The 22,858-nt window shown below is 33.1% G+C and overlaps 1 protein-coding gene across 1 annotated transcript; it reads right to left on the bottom strand.

The window, feature by feature from the left end:
* Positions 1 to 212: 212 nt before the first annotated feature.
* Positions 213 to 14,868, bottom strand: LOC143049119 (uncharacterized). The gene is made up of 5 exons (XM_076222881.1): positions 14,640 to 14,868; positions 10,076 to 10,164; positions 7,825 to 7,912; positions 6,431 to 7,459; positions 213 to 2,009 (listed from the first exon to the last, which is right to left on the bottom strand). Exons 1-5 carry the CDS (start codon positions 14,806 to 14,808, stop codon positions 1,996 to 1,998), a joined length of 1,389 nt encoding a protein of 462 aa, XP_076078996.1. The 5' UTR covers positions 14,809 to 14,868; the 3' UTR covers positions 213 to 1,995.
* Positions 14,869 to 22,858: the final 7,990 nt, after the last annotated feature.

Genomic DNA, 22,858 nt, shown 5'->3' with positions numbered 1-22,858 from the left:
ATATCAAAACTAAACTGACGAAAAAGGTCATTTATTCAAAATCATAAAATACAAAAAATACATTTTGCAAATAAAACATTTGACATAAAAGTTAATATTCAATATAAAATGATGATACATAATTAGTACGAAATTACATCAACTACTATCATATCAATTGAATAAATGACAAAGAATAGCAAAGATGGGGGGGAGGGGGGGGGAACCTGCCCCATAAATAAACATATATACATATCTACTTCAAAAGACAACGTTAATGGAGGTATGTGGGTGGGAACTTTTTACAAATTGTTTGATAAGAATCACAAGTTAACACATCAAATGCTGTTGATAAAAGGAAGTGACCACAACACACTTACACGTGAACTCGTGCTGACCCCGCAAGATCATTGACCAACAAAAATGATGAAATCCAATCATGCATGGTTCATAGGTAAAATTTCTCTGCACGAGGAAACATGTTATCTAATTTCAAAACAATATCTAATCCGAATAAACCAGTTGTTATATAACGCTCCCTATCGATCACTATATAACCTCTGGAGGACAATGACCGCAAGGGGCGCTGTAAATATTCGAGTTACAATTCATCGTTAAATTAAGTAGGTCACTCTGACCCTTTGACCAGATTAGAGACATTATGTACAGTATATATAGCTCTGTAATAACCAATTAAAACAAAATGATTTTTTCTGCTGTTTTAAATTATTTTATTCAGCTTAATTTTCAATTAGCAAATAAAACTGATTTTAAGACAGACAGCTATATACCATAAACCTACTATGTATGTATAGGCCAGAGTCTGAGCTCGATTTGCTATATGATATAAAAACTAAACTGAAAAAAGTCATTTATTCAAAATCATAACATGCAAAAAATACATTTTGCAAATAAAACATTTGTCAGAAAAGTTCATATCTAATATGAAATAATATAACATTATTAATACGAAATTACATCAACTAATATCATATCAAGTGAATAAATGCCAAAGAATAGCAAAGGTGGGGTGAAAAATCTGACAAAAATCCACTCTTAGGCTGAAAGAGTGGATCCGAAATCTACTCTAAGGCTGCAAGAGTGGAATCACTACCCGAGAACTCTGGTGACGTGAATACAATTTATATACAACTTGATTGAAGATGTAAATTTTATTCCGGTCAGGACGACAGCAAAAAAAATACAATGTTTCAGAATTCATATTTTGTCTTACGTCCAGACGTTTAATAATGGTATCCCCTGAATATTTTAGTAAAGACAGTTAGTACACTAATTGAACAAAACAATCTTAAATCTTTAGACAAAATATCTTTTTTAAATACGAAGTTTCATATCTGCTGATTTCTGTATATGGGATCAAGAGCAACTGATTCTCATATTACACTTGACATTTGCAATCGAAATTGTATAAAGATATTTTTTTTCTAAATTGAAATGAGTATATAAGTATCTTATGTAGACCTTTTTAACTCTCAGTTAATTTTGTTGTGATTCAAATTGAAATGAGACTTTAGAAATAGTTTGCGTAACTCATGATTCGGTAAAAAGTTAAGCTTTAGTCACAATACTTATTATACAGCGTTTTAGAATTTAAGACTGGTGAATATCACCACTCAATATTAAAAGTAGGGACATAATAAATTTACAATATAAATAGCGTTCTTAGTAATAATCAAATTAAAACAGAATTTTAATTTGCTAATATATAATCTCACAATCATTATTATTTTAATCACGATAATTAAATAATAAAAAAATACACTCCTAGATAAATAAAAAATCATTTAAAATATTTGGTCTCGTAATCAAATAATCACTATAAATACGTGCAAGTAGTCACATGATCAAAAAACCCTACGAGGAGGCTCTTGATATTTTGGTGTAAAGTAATTGATTTCCAAATGTTATTTTCAAACGCAGAATAATACATTGTTTCTAATGCATAATTTATAGTGGTGTTCATTCAGTCTAAGGCAATCGTTATCTTCCCGATCTTTATTGTAATAAGCCTGTAAATAGAAATAATCTGTTTTACAACAAACATCAACAAAATATGCAAAAATTAAAAGTCAATTGTTCATAAACAATTGAAAGGTCTTTCCTTTTTCCTTTTATTGATAGTCTTCTTAGTTCAAAAAAAAATATTGTTGCTAAGGACTTTAATGTTCATAACAAGTGGTTGTTAAGGACAAAATCATTCCTAAGGAGTAAAATATTACTTAAAGTATTATGAATGTGATATGCACTATTCATAGTCTATAAAGTTAAAACAAAAGTGATTGCTAAGGACTAATATGTCTTTGCTAGGGACAAAAATGTCATTTCCAGTATTAAAAATTGCATATTTATATTATTCCTAGCCTTCTTAGTTCAAAAATATGATGTTGCTAAGGTGTTTTATGTCGTTGCTAGGGAACTTGATCTCTGACCTTGACCTAATTTTATAGATTTTATTATGCTGAACGTTTTTACATTTCAAAGTTTCTTTCTATCTCTAACCTCTTTTGAGTTATAAGCAAAAACATCATCATTTCGGACCCGAAAAACAGTTTTGGTGACCTAGGTCCATGATAGTTGGTCGAATATTTTTGGACTCAACATAACAAATGTTCATCTCGACAAGACACTCATTTTTCTTGTTACATTTTATCAGCCATCTTTTACGGTTATTAAGTAAATCCGATAACAAGCATGACCTTGACCTTTGACCTTAGATCAATTTTCATTGTCACGTGAATTGATGATCATTGGTGAAGATTCTAGGTGGCTACAACTTATGGTTTCTGAGTTTTAGTGGCCAACCGACATTTGTTAATTTGAAAAGGGCATAACTCTACGAATGAGTCGTTGAATCTTCTCGATTTAAATGTAACGAAGAACAAGGGTCTGCTCCTGAACAGATTCCATCCTTTGTTTTTTTCTACCTATTATGGCTATGGAGTTAGAAATGATAAAAAGGTTTTCGGTATTAAGGAAGATAACCGCTATAAAGGAAATGTTACAAGGTCGTGCCCTAACCACAAGATAGCTTTTAGTCAGCCGATACTATATAACTTATATCATTTTAACATGTCGAGTACTTTTTTGGTGAAAAGTCGTTAAAGTTTGGTTGAAAAAATAATAATAATAATCAAAAGAAATACACTGAGGTCTTTCCTTATTAAAAAGGAAAGACCTTAAAAAGTAAGTATAATAAAATTAAGTTGTTTAAATGTCAATGAAGAGTAATGTAAATAAGAAAATTCATGACTTTTATCCGTATAATTTTTAGAGATAGTTTAATGTTCGATGCTTTCTATATACATGTATGACTTACTTCCCCTCCCCCAAATTCCCTCGTTTATATGTTCAACTTTACTTATTGTATATGATATCAAACTACCAAACCGACACATAGCAAAATGGTGAATTCCTATGACATACAAACAGTTTCTGTGTCTCTAGATTCTATTATTATCATGAATAAAAACAACACTATTTTAGAATTGGCGAATTTTGTCATGGCTTTAATTTTTCAACAAAATCATAACAACAATTAGATTTTCAAAAGGCCAAAGAATAAATCATTCAATGACAATATAATTAATGTTTTTCATTGATTCAGTAAAGGGCAACCAGTACTGAAGAGGTGACAACTGGGCTTCCAGCACCACAATACGATAAATTCCGCCATACACATTGCTTGTAATGTTCAGCTTTGTTAGATCACATCATCATTCATCAAATGTCAACATGTTTAAAAGCCATGACGATTGGTAAAGACTACATACAAAATCTGTAATTATAAATCATAACGGCAGCAAACAAATATTTAATTGGGGTAGGGTGTGGTGGGTTTTTGTCCTTGCACCCGTCTACAGTTTGTTAAAGAATGAAATAACATTACCGAAACAACTGGTTTTATATTGAAATTCCCGCCTATAAATGCACGAGATAATTGCGTATCGCTTATGAACAGAAAAAAATGTATTATACAACCGGTTTTAGTGTCGCTTGCAACAATCAAAACATAAAAAGGGAGACAAATCCAAGTCTTATCAATTCAATAAACAAATTTAATTCATATTGATTAAATTTCATTATTTTGGTCGCTCGTATTTGACCGAGTTCCAGGCTGCCTTACTACAGAGAAGGTAATCTGTCGAAAAAAAATATTTAGATTTCAGATTCAAAAGTCGGTAATATGAAAATAGATTATTACGACAAGAGTTTCGCGCATTGTTCAAGACCGTTCGATGACTTTAAACTGTGTAAAGGCACGTTAGGTCGAATCCGTTTAAATATTTTTATTATTCATGTTATTATACAATTATTGACTTTTGATGAGGTTGATACAATGATTTATCAACCCCAGAGATGTGATATTCACCAAGTCCAACGGCCGAGGTGAATATCACATCTGGGGTTGATAAATCATTGTATCAACTGATATCAAAAGTCAACAATTGCTTTATTATATGACTCTTTAGTTCTCAGTGTCATTTTTATATTTTTAGATTGTGAAATATATCCTTGGTTAGATGGTATTTTGCCTAGACTGTTTTTATTTTATGCTTGGGTTTGATTTTTAGGCATATTTAATTCTTCATAATTAAAACTAGAAGAATATTGTATCATTATTTAACGATGGAAAGCGTTTTTCAGTAGCTACTTCTGCTGCTCCAGCCATACTTTGTTGCCGGAAACATGTAACTGTCGTCTGTTAGATCGAAACGATTTTATGTCGAGAGCGCTGATTGGTTGATATTTATTCGGTCGTCCAATTAAAAACCATTTTATTTATACATCCCTTAAATAGCTAACAAGAATTCCCCGTTTCTATATTTAGGTACACGGACGCTGTTCCAAATCTTATATTAACCTCTCGTGATTTTTGACGCGGTGAATATAATGTTTTATCAAAGAGGATTTCCTATGCTTTTAGCCAATGAGAAAACAGAAAATTTATAGTCATATAATAATGGCAATCATAGCACCCTGGTTTTTGTATACTTATCGTGTGCGTCCATATTTGAAGAAAAGGACTTATTTTTATTTAAAATGTCGCAAGGAATCATAAAACATATATCACAAGCTACTGTACACATGTTTGCTACTATAAATATATGTATAGTTTATCCAAGATGTTGTACGTTTTCGCAATGGAGCTCTCATAAGATTTTTCTTGTTTTGTTCAACAAAACTAAGGATACTTAATGTATCATTTAACCTACGTCTGGTCTACATTACTATTTGAAGAAGATTGTTTATTAATTGCAAATCTCTTTAACCAAATTATGAAAATAATGATAATGCAAATTCATTTGATACCAGATGTAGGTATGTTTTCCCATTTGGGATATATTGGTTTAATTATTAATCAAATCTTTACACAGATATTTACAGTGTGGTGAGGTGCTTAAGTTTTAAAAACTGTATTTACAAGTAAGACTGAATTTTAAATACAAGTGTTTAAAATTATATAGTATCATTTCCGTCATTTCACAGCAAAATTTAGTGCAGGGAGTGCAAACAACTATTGTTCTGCGGAGCATTATGCAAAATATTGCAAATGAGCATCATTTTCACTTTGTCTGCAAGTATAATGGTCTACTCAGCAAAAAGTTTACCCTAGGGTGGGAGTTTTACTTCAGTATTCAGTAAAAAAAAATGATAAAGAAGTGATGCTGGAAAATACCCCTCCTTTTTTCATATCATATTGTCTTTCGAATGTGACACGCTTCAAAAATATATCGCCTTACACCAAAACTGTATCTTCAAATTATGAACATATTTGAAAGTATATTCCGTGGGTATTTTCTAATTTTAGTGAAATGGCAAGGATAATCGGTTATCAAAGGTACCAGGATTATAATTTAATACGCTAGACACGCGTTTCGTCGACATAAGACTCATCAGTGAGTGTCAGATCTAAAGTACAAAATTGAAGAGCAATATGGACAAAAATAATCCATGGTTTTGGTTTTGGATTGTTCGATTTTTCTTTTTATTTTCCGTAAAAAACGAGAATCGTGATATAAATGATGATCAAACATACAGTTGTATATTCAATTAATGTTGATAATAAATAAACTCATCATAGATACCCGGACTAAATTAAGTTTATACACCAGAAGCGCGTTTCGTCTACAAAAGACTCATCAGTTACGCTCGAATCCAAAAAATTTAAAAGGCCAAATAAAGTACGAAGTTGAAGAGCATTGAAGACCAAAATTCCTAAAATTTTAGCCAAATACAGCTAAGGTAATCTATGCCTGACAGAGGTAGAAAAGCCTAAGTATTTGAAAAAACAAATTCAAAGTTGTATAAAAATAAATTCTAAACAAGCCGATCACCAGAAAACAGCATTTATTAGTTTTTTGAAGTTGCAACCTACACCTGAAGCTTAATTGGAAACAAGTTGCTGTGTTTCCTATGACAGATAACTTACTCTTTTCGCAGATAAAACGATTAAGATCACTACACTCTTCATCATTCCATTGTCGTGATTTTCCAGAACTGAATTCAAGGCAATGTTCAACTCCACCATAATTGTTTGGTTGATTGGGACTCCAGTCAACAAATGTCACATTGGTTTCACTACTCGACCAAACCCAAATACCCCCATTCTGTATGTCTGTTCCCTCTTTCTGTATGATGTCTGTTCCCTCTTTCTGTATGTCTGTTCCCTCTTTCTGTATGTCTGTTAGCTCTTTCTGTATGGTGTCTGTTCCCTCTTTCTGTATGTCTGTTAGCTCTTTCTGTATGTTTGTTAGCTCTTTCTGTATGTCTGTTCCCTCATTCTGTATGTCTGTTCCCTCTTTCTGTATGATGTCTGTTCCCTCTTTCTGTATGTCTGTTAGCTCTTTCTGTATGTTTGTTAGCTCTTTCTGTATGTCTGTTCCCTCATTCTGTATGTCTGTTCCCTCTTTCTGTATGATGTCTGTTCCCTCTTTCTGTATGTCTGTTCCCTCTGTCTGTACGATGTCTGTTCCCTCTTTCTGTATGATGTCTGTTCCCTCTTTCTGTATGTCTGTTCCCTCTTTCTGTATGATGTCTGTTCCCTCTTTCTGTATGTCTGTTCCCTCTGTCTGTATGATGTCTGTTCCCTCTTTCTGTATGATGTCTGTTCCCTCTTTCTGTATGATGTCTGTTCCCTCTTTCTGTATGTCTGTTCCCTCTGTCTGTATGATGTCTGTCCCCTCTTTCTGTATGATGTCTGTTCCCTCTTTCTGTATGTCTGTTCCCTCTTTCTGTATGATGTCTGTTCCCTCTTTCTGTATGTCTGTTCCCTCTGTCTGTATGATGTCTGTTCCCTCTTTCTGTATGATGTCTGTTCCCTCTTTCTGTATGTCTGTTCCCTCTTTCTGTATGTTTGTTAGCTCTTTCTGTATGTCTGTTCCCTCATTCTGTATGTCTGTTCCCACTTTCTGTATGTCTTTTCCCTTATTCTGTATGTCTGTTCCGCCTATCCAGAATTCTATAATAATTACATACAACAGTTTTAAAAACAGTTAATTTTTCTGTGAATATGATACAATTTTGAAGACCACTATATATTATCAGTTTAAATACATGTACCTTTAGTTACAATTTTTTTTTTTGAAAACTTATCGTTATCCCTTGATAAAAAGGATGTAAAAAGGGAAATAAAGTATCAATCAATGGCTGTTTTCATTAAATTGGTGGTTTAACTGAACTTCAAAAAGATTTTATCAGTTTCATTTAAGTGAAAAAAACTAAAAAATGACCTCGTAAAAAAATACAGTATTATTATTTAATATTTTAAGATTTTAAATGCTTTGAAATTAAAAGTAATACGAAAATAACAATACATATAATTACCTGATTCACCAATTTTGGTCTTCAAAAAGTCATTTTCACTACTTGATTTAACTTCTGCAAGCATGCCACCATTTTCTTTGCAAGTAACCTATAATACTATAATATTTCAGGTCATCTGTTTTATTATAATTGTTTGTGCTTTTCCTACAGGTGCCACATGTGGAGCAAGATCTGCTGACGATTCCGGATCACCTGAGTTCACTCCCAGTTTTTGTTTGGGTTCGTGTTGCTTACTCTTTAGTTTCTATGTTGTCTCTTCTTTACTATTATTTTAGTGTTTGTTTTTTAATTAACCATGGCGTTGTTAGTTTATTTTCAATCTATGAGTTTGACTGTCCCTCTGTTATCTTTCGCCCCTCTTACCTAGATGTTGAGGATCACGTTATTATCGACAAGATAATGTGTATATTCACGAAAACGGATAATTTAAAAAACAAAGCGTTACATACATGTTATAAAATTTAATTAAGTATAGAAAATTAAGAATCAGTCCACACTTTGACTTAAACAAATCTTTTGACTTTTAAGTTATACGCAAATTATAACTATAACTTAAAATGTTTTTCCTACAAAATCTCATAATTTTGACATTTAAATTTTTTAAATGTACGACTTAAAAACTCTGCAAACTTCGACTTAAAAACACCTTCAATTTTGACTTTTATAACTTTAAATGTGTTAGACTTTTTTTTAATACAATATCAAATTTATACTTTTTAAATATCAATACATTGACATTCGATAAATTTTTATCGCATCGCAGGTAAATTATCACGTTGTGATTGGTTAAAAGCCGTAACCTGTAGGGGTTAGTAAATTTCATAGGAGTTTCATGACGCGTTAATAGTGACATCAACTATTGATTTTGTTGTGTGTCAATGCTTATTTTTTTTTAACAAAATGCACCAGACAAGTCCTGAGTGCGACAAATTCGTTATACGGTTAACTATTGACCCCTCCGGATCCATGGAGGGTAAATAAAATCCATAGGGGATTTTACTAACCCTCTACGGATCCGTGGGGGTCAGTAGCGAACCATATAACTTATAATATTCAAACATCTGCATGAATTACGGAAGGGGGAAATCAGTCAATATCATTCCAACTTCTGTTTACTGATAATTAGAAATGTTTTGAACTTTTGATACGAATTGACAATTAACACGTTCATTAATTATCACTTGGTAATTTGGAACGATTTCATTTTTCTGCATAAACCATGACGTTGGTTTTCTCATTTGAACTTTATATTTTTAAAACTACATGGTATTGATTAGGCCATTTGTTGGAAAATAGTCGTTGACGACATATAAGCGATTAAATTTACATTATTTGGTATCGAAATGATGGTCATCTGATTGGCAATCTACCATATCGCCTTATATCAAAATTTATATACTATCGAACTTATAGGAGCATGGGCTAAGTCATACAAAAGATATTACAATTTCAGTTGTTTTGTTCAATCATTGATGCAATCGAAACAGTGAAAAACATAACACGCTTTTTACATTTGTTTTAACAGCAACTTTAGTTCAAATTGCTCATAATAAGCTAATAAACATTTCCCAATTGACTCAATACTCATGCCACCTTTAATTTATGCGCCAAAATCATTCATGAAATTTCGCGGAATTTTATTTAATTTCAAATTAATATATTATGTGTCGCCAGTAAAACCTTCTCGACCGTTATCAAAGTAGTACATGTAACTGTCATTATATGTGCCCGAGTCACAAACATCTGATCATCTAATATTATCGACGGTAAAGTATAATTTACGCCGACTATCTAATAATGAGCGACCGATAAACTATCATGATCCCCGATAAATTGTGATTATCTTATAATGTGGTTCCCAAGTTCCATAGTTATTCCTTAAATCCCACAAAATTCTTAATATATTTTAATCAAGGACATATATCGTTAATTATAATTTTGGTCTTTTTATAATTTGGAGTAAGTTATAAATCGTAAATGAAAATTGGTGTTATTTCAGTAAACATGAATTTGACAGCCTACGAATGACCCATTAAAGATGTTAAATGTATAAAATAACAAACGACAACGTAACAAATTAGTAAACTCGTATCACAATTACGATCAATTTCAGTTATTTTGCAGGTGTTTTAATTAATTTTTGTCTCATATCAATTTAAAGGTATAAGTACATGCAGTCTAGAAAGGTACAACGAATAGTTTCTTATTTGTTATTTAACTCACATACTCATGAACATGAATTATAACTTACCTCGGAATCTGTCCAATTTTTTAGTACATTACTGAAGTAATAGCAGTTGTTTTCGAACTTATGCCATCCCGTCTGACATGAAAGTGAAACTGAAATTAATCACAAAATATAATCGAATTATTAAGTCACTGAATTACATTATGGCGTATATTTAATTTGGTTAAAACTTAAGGATTTTTGTGTTCCTTTGCTGTTCAATTTTCGAAAAGAGAGGACATTGAAAAAAACATTATCAGTTATACAATGACCTTTCATTTCTCTAATAATCCGATTTTTAAACTAGAGGCTCTAAAGAGCCTGTGTCGCTCACCTTGGTCTATGTGCATATTAAACAAAGGATACAGATGGATTCATGACTAAATTGTGTTTCGTTGATGGTGATGTGTTTGTAGATTTTACTTTACTGAATATTCTTGCTTCTTACAATTATCTCAATTTATAATGAACTTATATATACAGAGGAAAATATTTTGTTAAAATTTACAAAATTTACAAAATTATTAAAAATTGACTATAAAGGCCAATAACTCCTTAAGGGGTCAACTGACCTTTTTGGTCATGTTGACTTGTTTGTGGATCTTACTTTGGTGAACATTATTGCTGTTTACAGTTTATCTCTATCTATAATAATATTCAGGATAATAACCAAAAACAGCAAAATTTCCTTAAAAATTTCCAATTCAGGGGCAGCAACCCAAACACCAATTGTCGGATTCATCTGAAAATTTCAAAGCAGATAAATCTTGACTTGCAAAACAATTTAACCCCTTGTCTGAATTGCTCTTAATGCTTTGGTTTCAGAGTTATAAGCCTCTATTTTTAGCTATGGCGGCCATCTTGGTTGGTTGGCCGGGTCACACAACACATTTTTGAAACTAGATATCCAAATGATGATTGTGGCCAAGTTTTGTTTAATTTGGCCTAGTAGTTTCAGAGGAGAAGATTTTTGTAAAAGCTAACGACGGACGACGGACGACGACGACGGACGAATGACGCAAAATGATGAGAAAAGCTCACTTGGCGCCAGGTGAGCTAAAATGAGCTTCGCAAAATAGTTATGATGGTTTATATGACCAGGCAAATTCATTACAAGGCTTGTACATCTAGGTTAATATCAATTTAAGCTATAATGCTGTGGTACAATATACGTGTTTTACATTGTCTTACCGAGGCCTTTTATAGCTAACTATGTCACCAGTAACGCTCCAATAAAAAAAAATAAAAGGTTTAAAAACGAAGTTGAAGAGCAACGAGGAGCAACAGTGTATGTGTCAATGTCATATTGTACATATACACTGATACAGTTACAATCATTATTAAAAGTACCAGGCATATGATTTGATATGCGAGACGCGCGTTTAGTCTACATAAGACTCATTAGTGACGCTCATATCCAAATAGTTAGAAAGCCAAACAGGTCTAAAGTTGAAAAGCATTGAGAACTCAAAATTCGAAAGAATTGTGCCAAATACGGCTAAGGTAATCTATGCCTGGGATAAGTAAATCCTTAGTATTTCGAATAACTCATACTTTTATATACAGATGATTTAAAAAAAAAAGACTATAATTGAAATTCATGTCAACACCTAAGTGCTGACTACTGGTCTAGTGATACCATCGAAGACGAAACGTCCACCAGCAGTGGCATCGACCAAGGGATGTAAATAGTAATAACCCGGCTTATAATTTGATACTAAAGACGCGCGTTTCGTCTACATAACACCGGCATCACTCATCATCGTATAGCACCGACGTACGCCGAACGTCGTCAAAAACCATGTAAGCTGCCAATACGCTATTACTTTTGGACGCATTCAACATGTCAATCATATCTGTATCGTCTGCACAACGAGCTTCAAGCGTGTTTAATGCATACAAGAAGCATGCATACGCGTTTATTGGGCGTTTAAGTAACGTAAGTTTTCGTATGTCAGACGTTTGTCTAATGTAGACAACTGACACGCTACGAAGGAAAAACGTCCCTTTGAGACACGTCCCGGTCGTTCTTTGGACTGGAACATGCAAATATGGAGTTTCTCACTGAACTAGTACACATTTTTATTAAGTTGTCAACTGAAGCAAACTTCTGGTACAGGATTTTCTTCGCTTCATCGAAGACGGAAAGGCGGCTGCTCTTCGGTCGAGTTGTTGTTTCTATGACACATTGCCCACATCCATTCTGAATTTTATTGTTTGTTTTACTTCCGGATACACATGATCTTGTAAATTCATGGACATATGTCATTTGTATAAATGATCATAAATGTCACAGCAAGTTTCGTTGAATTTCAAAATACGTTTTGATACGCCTAGGGTGCATTTTATAGGTTCAAGAGTGTTGCAAACACGCCCTGCATACGTCTAAGTAAAAGTCCAGGTAAAAAGTACGAATTGAGACGTATACAACTTGCCTTAAAGGTGTTTCGAAGTTAGATGTAGCGTTTTCCAACATGCTTGTTACGTATGTATAACTTTCGTGTAGAGAAGAGGTATCATTTGTAAATCGCTACAGCTAGTTGATCATTTTATTATGTACAAAAATGTCCTGGAGTTAAAGCATTCACCAAGCTTATACCTTCAAATTTGGACGTACTTAAAACTTATGCAACGCGCGTCTAACGATTGCTTAATACACCTAACGTATACGAACTTAGTCAATTGTCTCTGTACGTCTAGTGCAGATCGGTGTATATACAGATGTGTGACGCTGACTCAGTAGTGAAGCTTAGACCCAAATAGTTAGAAAGCCAAACATGTATTAATTTGAAGAGCATTGAAGAACAATGATTTAAAATAAAATGTGTCAAATACGGCTAAGTTAATCTATTACAATTTGTACATTGGTAGAGTACAAAAATATAATTTCAAAATGTTTATTAATTGAAAACAAATCTGACAAATGATTGCTGCACAAATAAAAAATTAATGCTTTTCACTGCAAATTTTGGAGATATATTTCCAAGATGAATTGAAGGTCAGTTAATCATGTTAACTGTATGGATTGGTGAAATTGTTTGACAACCGCCCACCCGGATGCCCGCGTATTCGCCGCACATCACCAAATCAGAAACAAACAGATTATCATATTATTTTGTTCAAATCTAGAAAATCCTCCGTCTCCGTCTCCCGTTCCCCGCAGACACGTACACCTTTCCCTTACTATATTCATAAGCAATGATATATAAAAATGTTTATTCTAAATTTTTGTATAATTTTTTATTAGTCTCTAGTAAAGAAATATAGTATTCAAACTATTATTGTTCATAATTTATATTTTTCAGTGACTTGTATTTACTTATTCGTAAAGATTTCTTGTAAAATTATTAAGGCTGTACTGTTTAAATAAACTCATCACATCTACCAGAATTTTGTATTTTCGCCACACTCGCGTTTTGTCTACAAAAGACTCATCAGTGACGCTCAAATAAAACAAGAAGTATTGAGGACCAAAAATTTAAAAAAGGATGTGCCAAATAGAGCTTACGTAAGGTAAGTTATTGCTGGTATAGAAAAGCCTTCGTATTTCAAAAGCTAAAAGTTTTGTAACGATTTAATTTTATAATTATGAACATTTCAATGATAACTCAAGTCAACACAGAGGTGCTGATTACTGTGCTGGTGATATTATCTGGGAAACAAAACTTCACCAGCAGTGGCAACGATCCAGAGGTTGTAAATAAACAGAGCGACAATATGTTACGAAACTTTTAAGAATCTACGTTATAACTTTAATAGTCAAAAGGGACATTTTGAAAATCAACAGTATTTCAAAAGGATCTTAATTGTTCAAAAACGTCTTATTGAATTAAAAATACGAAACAGTTTACCCACAGGGGTTTTATAGATCCAATTATGAGATTAGCAGTAATAATGTCATCAGACAGGGGGTGTGAATTAAGTCAGCTAGAAGAACCATCACTCCTCAATAAAATTACCTTTAAGTATCCAAAACTCTATCATTGTCTATTGCCTGAATATTCATACCGATTTTTTTAATGAATGTGATGTTTAAGAAAATTAAATTCAGTTTATCATATATAATATCATCGATGTAGGTCTGTATTTGTAGACTGGTATTGTTTTGTGATCTCAAGACCGTCTCCGATCAGTCTGTTTTGTTTTAAAAAAATGGTACAGGTAGATTAATAAATGTCTGGAAATATATATTAAATTATTGAAGGCTGTTCGCTATTCAAAATAATAATTTTTTTTAAAAGACTGTTAAAAATTGATAGTATATAAATGAATAAATGAAAAAGTAAAAATAAATAAACAATTGAAAGATATGCGGGAATTAATTATTGCTGGATTTTTCATCTACTTATTTTTGTTACTTTTTTTTTAAGACGATAAAAACATATTACAAGGATTTTGTAATGTTTTTAAAAGAAGACAATTTAAACTACATGTAATCAACTGATGGAAAGAAAAGTAAGGATTATCGGGCAATTTTTGTTTAATGGTATTCCAGTAATAAAACTAGAGGATTCCAAATATTTGGCAAACATTAACAAAAAATAAGGAGCGAACATCCAAAAATGAAGGGAACGTTATTTCAACTTACCTGAGCGACTTCGCAACATAATTGCACCTGGTAAAGGCTCACTTTGAGGACTACAAGATATATCTAAATTGCACTGCTTTGTGTTGCTGTCATGACTAGCATAGCAGCACGTTTCCTGTGTAGAGCACAACGCAACACAAGCCAGACCAGACGAGGCTATCTTTGTCATTATTGTTGTTTTACTTGGTAGAATCCTTCTGCCTTGTATTATTACAAAATTACGTTTCCTAATATTCTGTTGTGCAAAACAAAAGGAAATTATGAGATAAAATAGTAGTAAAGAACAGTCAACAATTAAATTTCTGCGCAACATTATCATCGTGGTCTCATTCAGCTTAGACTAATGTTGTATAAAGTTTATGATCTATATATGTCCTTAAACAGAATTCCGTCAAATATAATCAAAAGAACTGCGCAAAACCAAGGTATTTCACCTTAAAAGTAGAGGTATAAATCATGTGTAATACCATATCCATGATATTGAATTTTCTAACTTTTAAATTGTTTTCACGAAACATCATTAAATCATCTAATATTAGTTCTGAAACTTTTGAAGTTGTCAATAAGTGGAAATGTACTTGGTTCTGGTTCTTAATTTCTTTGTATGTTTTTCAGGCAATATTACATTTGAATATATTGCGGCATTGCAGGCAAAAAGACTCATATGCATATTTGATGTATTCGTGTAATCTTTATTTTAGATAATGACACGACCTTATTTTTATAAGACCGCACCTTTGGATAATAACAGTGAAAGTTTCATAAATTGCGTTTGATATCTATGGTCCTAACGACTGCAAGCAAGACTAGTCTTCCAAAACTATACTGCAGATATTTCCCAAAGGCAATTGACTTTCAATGATTTCAATATGAGTTACATATATAATCATCGTTTACGTGGTTTGAACAATGTTCATTCGAAAGTTAAATATTTTCACCAAACAAATCGAATTAAGTTTTCCTTATTTTAGTTTTTCATATTTCATGGACACAGAGGATCCTTTAGTTCCTTTTTAGCTCACCTGGCATAAAAGGCCAGGTGAACTTTTCTCAACACTTGATGCCCGTCGTTGTTAGCTTTTAAATATATCCTCCTCTGAAACTACTGGACCAAGTTTAACCCAACTTGACGAAAATCATCATTAGGGTATTTAGTTTTTAAATATACGTCCGATGACCCGCTTGCAAACCAACACGGCCACCATGGCTAAAAAATATAGAGGTAGAATGCAGTATTTGACTTATATATCTGAAACTGATATATAGAGCAAATTCGACAATCTGCCCAGTAATTTTCAGGCGAATCAGACACTCGTTGTTGTGGTGCTGTCCCTGAATCAGTAATATAAATTACATTTTGCAGTTTTTTGGTAATTATCTTGAATATTATTAAAGATAAAGATAAACTGTTAACAGCAATAATGTTCAGCAAAATAAGATCAACAAATAAGTCAAAATAGTTAATTGACCCCTTAAGAAGTTTTGTCCTTTAAAGTAAATTTTTAATCATTTTTCGTAAATTGTTCTAATTTTTTTTATACACAATAAAACATAGAATATATATTTATTAAGATATAATAAACTAAGATACATACTACATGATATACATAAATTGAAATAAACATCATTTGGCGTTTAGCCGTCTCGGTTGCTGTCACAGTGATTGATTAATTCCCAAGCTTGAGAATCATATCAATCGGAAGATCTAAGTTCATGCTTGAACTTCGGAATAACGATAGGACACTAACTTTAAGTTCATGCTTGAACTTACGTATGGGACTGTTTTTTTTATGACTACAAGCATGTAGATCAAAAAGTCAGTGATAGAAGTCCATGCATGGACTGACGTCAGGACTGACTTAGAACAGGGATCTGTTGTTAGTTAGTGTCCGGAAACTTCTAGCACGTGTCTGGTCTAATTAAAATTTAACCAAATTACTGCTATAAGTCCCATTAACTGTGACAAGCAAATTTTACATCAATAACTCTGCATCAAATTTGGGGAAATTGAATTAATAATAACGAAAATATGCCAAATTACAGTTGATGACTGGTATTTAGGGAGACAACTGAACCCCAAATGAAGATGGTTACTGTAAATTCAAAATCTACTGAGTGCGTATGGCAATGATAAATTTCGCATTTAATAGATGATACTATATCTTGCTACAGATTTCTGAAATCGCAATGATAAATGCACGCATCAATTTCTGAATTTACAGTATCTGTTGAACAAAGATTTGTAACTATATTAATATATCTCATTATGTGAATTGATAAACAAATGAACTTATATCAGATGCGAATAGATAAATAGCAATTAAAACGGCCATCACTAATCGTTTATCAGTATGCAACTCCGGCGAGCTGGAAAACATGTAACATTTTAGTGATATGCACAAGTGTTCTGATTAACTATTGTCTATCTCAGCGGGTCGTGAGAAGAAATGTTACGACTTGATGAAATCAAATGTTCTACTTGACCTTAACATAACTTTCATAAAAATGTCAATGAACTCTGGTCATAATTTTCTCAGCATCGGCTATACTTTAATGTTCTTTTGTCTACATTGTTCATCAGTAAGTTCACATATCAAAACAAAATCGGAAACTGTCATACTACTATAACTTGGTTAAATGTTTAACCCTTGTCTCATTCATTGAAAATGGTACGTCACTGATAGCGATTATAAACATATATGTTTAGCAATTAATATACACATAAAAATGTAGACACAATGAAGACAATGATACGTCAATATATTTACATAATATGGGGATTATTATGCCCCAACACTATTGAAGCACACTTTAAACCAGTATCAGATTAAACAATGGGGATTATTATGCCCCTGAAACACTGAGTAAAAAACGCAATTGGTGTCGTGTTGACCTCGTAAAGACGATAAACTGACATGTGGTAATTAATGAAACAAACTATATATACTCTAACGCACTAACAATATTAAATTAAGATAGAAACGTATGCGATTGAAATATTCCTATATACAATAAACACTTAATCTTCACTCGACTAAAGCTTGTTGAGCTTGTTGTATCGTTGATAAGGATGTTCTTATATAGCGAGTATAACACTGTGAACTCCACCGTCCGAGTGTCTGAATAAGGTGATCTTTAATTTTCGAACCTGCTGTGGTACTTGCTCCAATGCAAAAGCTGTGACCATTATATAAGTCTGAGTTGTATCCAAGTACGTATATATACGGCAAGTATATTTTTCAGAGAATAAATGAAGTAGTTTCGTGTTAAAGCTTTCCTATTTTCCATTACAAAGAAAGCGTCTTGTGATTTACTATCTTTGAATTTCCAATTACGATAGTCCATGTAACGTTCCAGAGATAAGATTGGACAAACAGACGCTCCCGACGCAAATAAATGAATATCAACACCTTCACGAAATGGGTCTGTTTTCGAAGCTTTCAAATGAAAGGTCACTTTATCCTTAAAAAACCGGATATCTTCGATACTCACATTGCATTCTGAATCAAACGAATGTATTACTGTAAATTCCCCACATCGAAGAAATCCCAAATATGCCGTGACACACGCTGCTTCCAGAAGAATGTCTACATACGGCGTATAATACCCTTTCCTCAAAAACTGACAAATATCCTTTAGTATCGTGAAAGTTATAGGCAGTCTAGGTTTTGTTGATTTTTTCTAATTTTTCTTTTTCCCTCTATATAACGCATCGAGTCGATAAAGTTTATCAGAACTGTCGCTAAATATTGAAGGCTTCCCATTCTCTAAGTATTTATATCATATTCCACATATATACATTTTAATAGTAAAACATTTCAAATGCAAGTTTTGAAAACAATGCGTAGCGAAATGAATAAGAAATTCTTCAGTTAACGGAGGCATGTCTGAATTAAGCCAAATCACTCCAGTCATTCGTAAAAAGGTGGCATAGGCAGAATACCCACACTCATACTGTGTACGTGTTCTGGGAGCTATTGAAGTTTTGAGTAAACAACTTACACTATTGGTCAATTCCACATTACGAGTGAGAAGTGCGGACAAATTATGGCTTGTGCATCTGCTTCCTGAGCTTCTTTCCTGAACGTCTGAAAATCAAATCGAGAAAGTGAATCGGCAATCACATTTTTAACACCAGGGATATGTTTACTTGAAAATGTAAAATTGTTAATTGCAGCTAACCAAGTGAGTTTACGCATTAGTTTCATAATATCTTGCACCTTTGATCGTCCTTTGTTTATAATGTTGACGGTAGATTCATTATCACAATGAAAAACTATTCGTTTCCTCGTCCAATGTTTGCCCCAAAGTACTGCCGCCACTGCAATTGGATACAATTCTCGGAAAGCCATAGACATATCAGAATCAAGTATATTTTGTAACTCTGATGGCCAAGAACTACAAAACCAATGTCCCCTGAAGTACCCCCCAAAGCCAAGTGTTGAAGCAGCATCTGTATACAAGTCCGCTGCACTGGTAGTGAAAGTATCGTAGAAAAAGGAGACGCAGTTCCACTGTTTCAGAAAAATATACCACATCTTTAAATCATCTCGACATTCGGCTGACAGTGTAACATAGTAATTGAGATTGTTAACTTTAGTCGATAGGTTTATGAGATAAGTAACAAAAGTTCGTCCAGGTAAAATGACTCTCGCAGCAACATTGAAATGTCCCAAGAGTTGTAAAAGTTCTCGTTTTTTAATAGAATGTCGACTTAGAAAAGTTCCAATGAAATAAATAATGCGTTCAACTTTATCTTGTGGATGTCTAGCTTCCATCTTATCTGTATCTAATATAATTCCGAGATACTCTAGTGTGGTATGTGGACCTTCAGTCTTTTTCTTAGATAATGGTATATTCAGTCTATTAAAAATTAAAGTGATAAGTGCCATGGTTCTGTCTCCTGAAGTGTCTGATGCTTGAACAGTTAAAAAATCATCAAGCAGATGAAGAATAACTGGAAGATTGTAATTGTTCTTGGCAATCCGACAAATTGCCACTGACAAATTGTCAAATAGTTTAGGTGATGATCTTGAGCCAAAACAAAGACGCACATAATAGTAATATAAGTTTCTCCATTTAATACAGTATAAATGATGCTGCTCCCTTTTGATCCCTAATTGTTTGAATGCGTCGGCAATGTCCGCCTTATTGAGTATTGATAATCGTCCGAATTCTTTAATTGCGTTGATTGCATCATCTATTTTAACGTATGACAGCTAGCATTGCTCTTTATCGATTAAATCGTTAATATTAAAATGATCTTGACTTTCATGTCAAGACGACAGATCAACTATTAACCTCTTTTTCCCTGAATACTTGCCCTCCACTATACCTATTGGGCTCACACGATACCTATCAAAAGGGAGCTTTTTAAATGGCCCAACTAGATAACCTTTATCGACCTCTTGTTTAATTATTAAATCAACGCTGTCTGGATTTCGGAAAGCTGATTGTAGATTTTTACATTCAACTGTTGGTTATTCTGTTTTCGACACCATGGTATCAAAACCGTTTTTTATACCGTCTAATAAATATTTTACAAAATGTCTATCCGGATGTTTCGTTAATTCTTTTTCAAGGTTATTTACATTTATGTGAGAAAGTTGATAATCATCATTCATTTCGAGTCACCTAGATGTTTTTACGTTCGGCTTATCAGCAGTTTTGTTTTGACTACTAGTACTGGTATCCTTGTTGTTACCACATGTCTTAAAACCGTGACCTCTACTTTTACACTTAAGACACGCATGTGTAAACTTGCATTCTTTCCATTTGCATGTTCCATAATTGAAATTATTACAAAGGTCATGACCCTCTGCTTGAATGATATTCCTCCCATGCCTATCTTTTGATTTATCTACAACACGAGGGTGGTCGTGGCTTGTGGGGCGCATGGAGGAGTTTTTTGATAAACTTGTTTTTGGCAGAATTTCGTTGCGTGGTCGTAATCTCCATATAGGTCACATTCTCTACTTTGTAACCCGTTCATAACTAGATGTAATAGACGGTCGTCTACTTTTCCCCAGTTAATTGCAATATTATATTCATCAATATTCCTAGTATTTGATTCCGTAGAACCATTAGGACCACTTTCAGTTGGATTTGCAACGTCCTTTTGATTGACAAAATACAGTTGTCGAATCATGTCTAATCTCCAAGTAGATTTTACTGTAATTCCCATACTTTCCAAATGTGTAATATACTGTTCTTTGGTCCAATGCATTGGATCATTTGGATCGTGCCGCGCGAGCCGCTTTCGACTACTCATTGTGGAATGATATTGATAGCCCAGTTAATATGAATATTGTGTATAAAGTTAATCATGAATGAATATGAAATGATATTGAGTTTAGTCTATATAGAATCGACCACACTACTCCATTGAAAATTATAATGGCATAAGTCACGTGCTATATGACTTCACTCTTCATGCATGAGGCACCATAGTTGTGTGTGTTTAAAACCAATTTATTTAAGTGAACCTATATATATAACCCACAAAAATCCTCTTCTAAGAAACTTCAACAAAACTTGGCCAACACTCATTATTAGGGAATTTAGTTCATAAAATTTGTCCAATGACCCAGCTTGCCAACTAACATAGCAAACATGGTTAAAAAAAATATATTGGAGGAATGCAGTTGTTAGCTTATAATTCTGAAACTAAAGCAAACTTATAATGGTTGCAATATGTTATGCATCACTTGTTAATGAAAATATCAGGTGAGCGACACAGGCTCATATCATGCTTACGGTTTGTATACCGTAAACATCGACCGTTCATATAAAGGAAATGGTGAATTCCAATTTCAATGAGCATTATTCAAGTATAAACGGTATATTCAGACAGTTAAGGTGTTACATGTACCAAAATATATTAAAACAGATCAGAACTCTTTGATACAAATACTTGCTATGGGAGTCTCGTTGTACATCCCGAAATGATATTACACAATAGGCTTTTACAACCTCATGCTTTTAGGGATGTTGCTTATAGTGTTCGTAAATAAAGGCAATAGTGGTATACCACTGTTCAGTAGTCATAAATCGATTTTGTTGGAACAAATATGGTTCACAAATCAAAACTGAGGACAACACATGAAGTATAAGAGAAAAAAAAACGGAACAGCAGAAACAATGAACTGCTACAAAAAATAAGCGTGAATACATACAAACGTACAATGAGATAACAACTGCCATATTCCTTACTTGGTAGAGGACATTAAAAAAAAAGAACGGCGAGTTGAACCAGATAATATAGCAATTCTAAAAATACCGCTAAAATGAGAATTTCACGTGACAGAAATAAAGTAAAATTAATGCAAGAACACTCGAGACAAATAAATACATGAATAAATAATATAATACTGTAATAGTACTTTTGTTCGTGGGATACCAATGCTCGTTGTTTTCGTAAATAGCTGTATTTACGAATTCAACTGCCAAGTTATTATAACTTTAAATCAAGACATTGATGGAAAGATGCCAATGTAGGTTTGACCTTATCGATACGGGGTTCTCTTTATTATTTAATCATCTAAAGTATGAATTCAATCAGACAATGGTACCTTTAGTTTTTGTATTAAAAGTAACATCAACATACTTGTCCTTTTAGTTTAAACATATTTATTCATAGTGGTTGGGAAACAAGTTTTGCAACTTATATTAATCCCTTCCATTTTACGGGTGCGAGTGCTGCCTTGTAGCGGCAATAGCCTGCTCTTTTTTGAAGTCTACAAGGGTGTCTTTAACGTGCATGAGATATGGCTCTCTTAACACAGGTCAGCCATTTATCGTTCCCTTACTACGGACTATAATCGTTTCCTCGAGACCATACTCGCAACCGGGATAGCGGAAAATTCAGTCCCGGAAAGTTTTATTCCGAACGGGAATCGAACCAGGAACTTTTGTGTTAGTAGTCCGATACACTAACCACTACACAAGTTTTAGCTTTCTAAAAAGCTATGGACTACTTCGCTTTACTCAAATTAAGGTTATATGTGTGCATGTGGTTGTTAAATTAGTATTGGAAATGTGGTATTTTTAAGAAATAATTCATGAGCGCTTGAAAACGAATATCGATCAGGGTAAAATTTTTGTCATAAAGAGACAACCCGTGGTAAAATCAAGATATATTCAAGCCCCAATGAATTATTTCGATTCTAAAAGGACAAATACAGCAATTCTTTTGGATCGAAGCGCTCTAGGTGACGCCA

This window comes from Mytilus galloprovincialis, chromosome 10, assembly GCF_965363235.1.
Source record: "Mytilus galloprovincialis chromosome 10, xbMytGall1.hap1.1, whole genome shotgun sequence".
Classification (NCBI taxonomy): domain Eukaryota; kingdom Metazoa; phylum Mollusca; class Bivalvia; order Mytilida; family Mytilidae; genus Mytilus; species Mytilus galloprovincialis.
The sequence above is the reverse complement of the archived record's forward strand: the minus strand, read 5'-3'. Positions and strand labels throughout refer to the sequence as shown.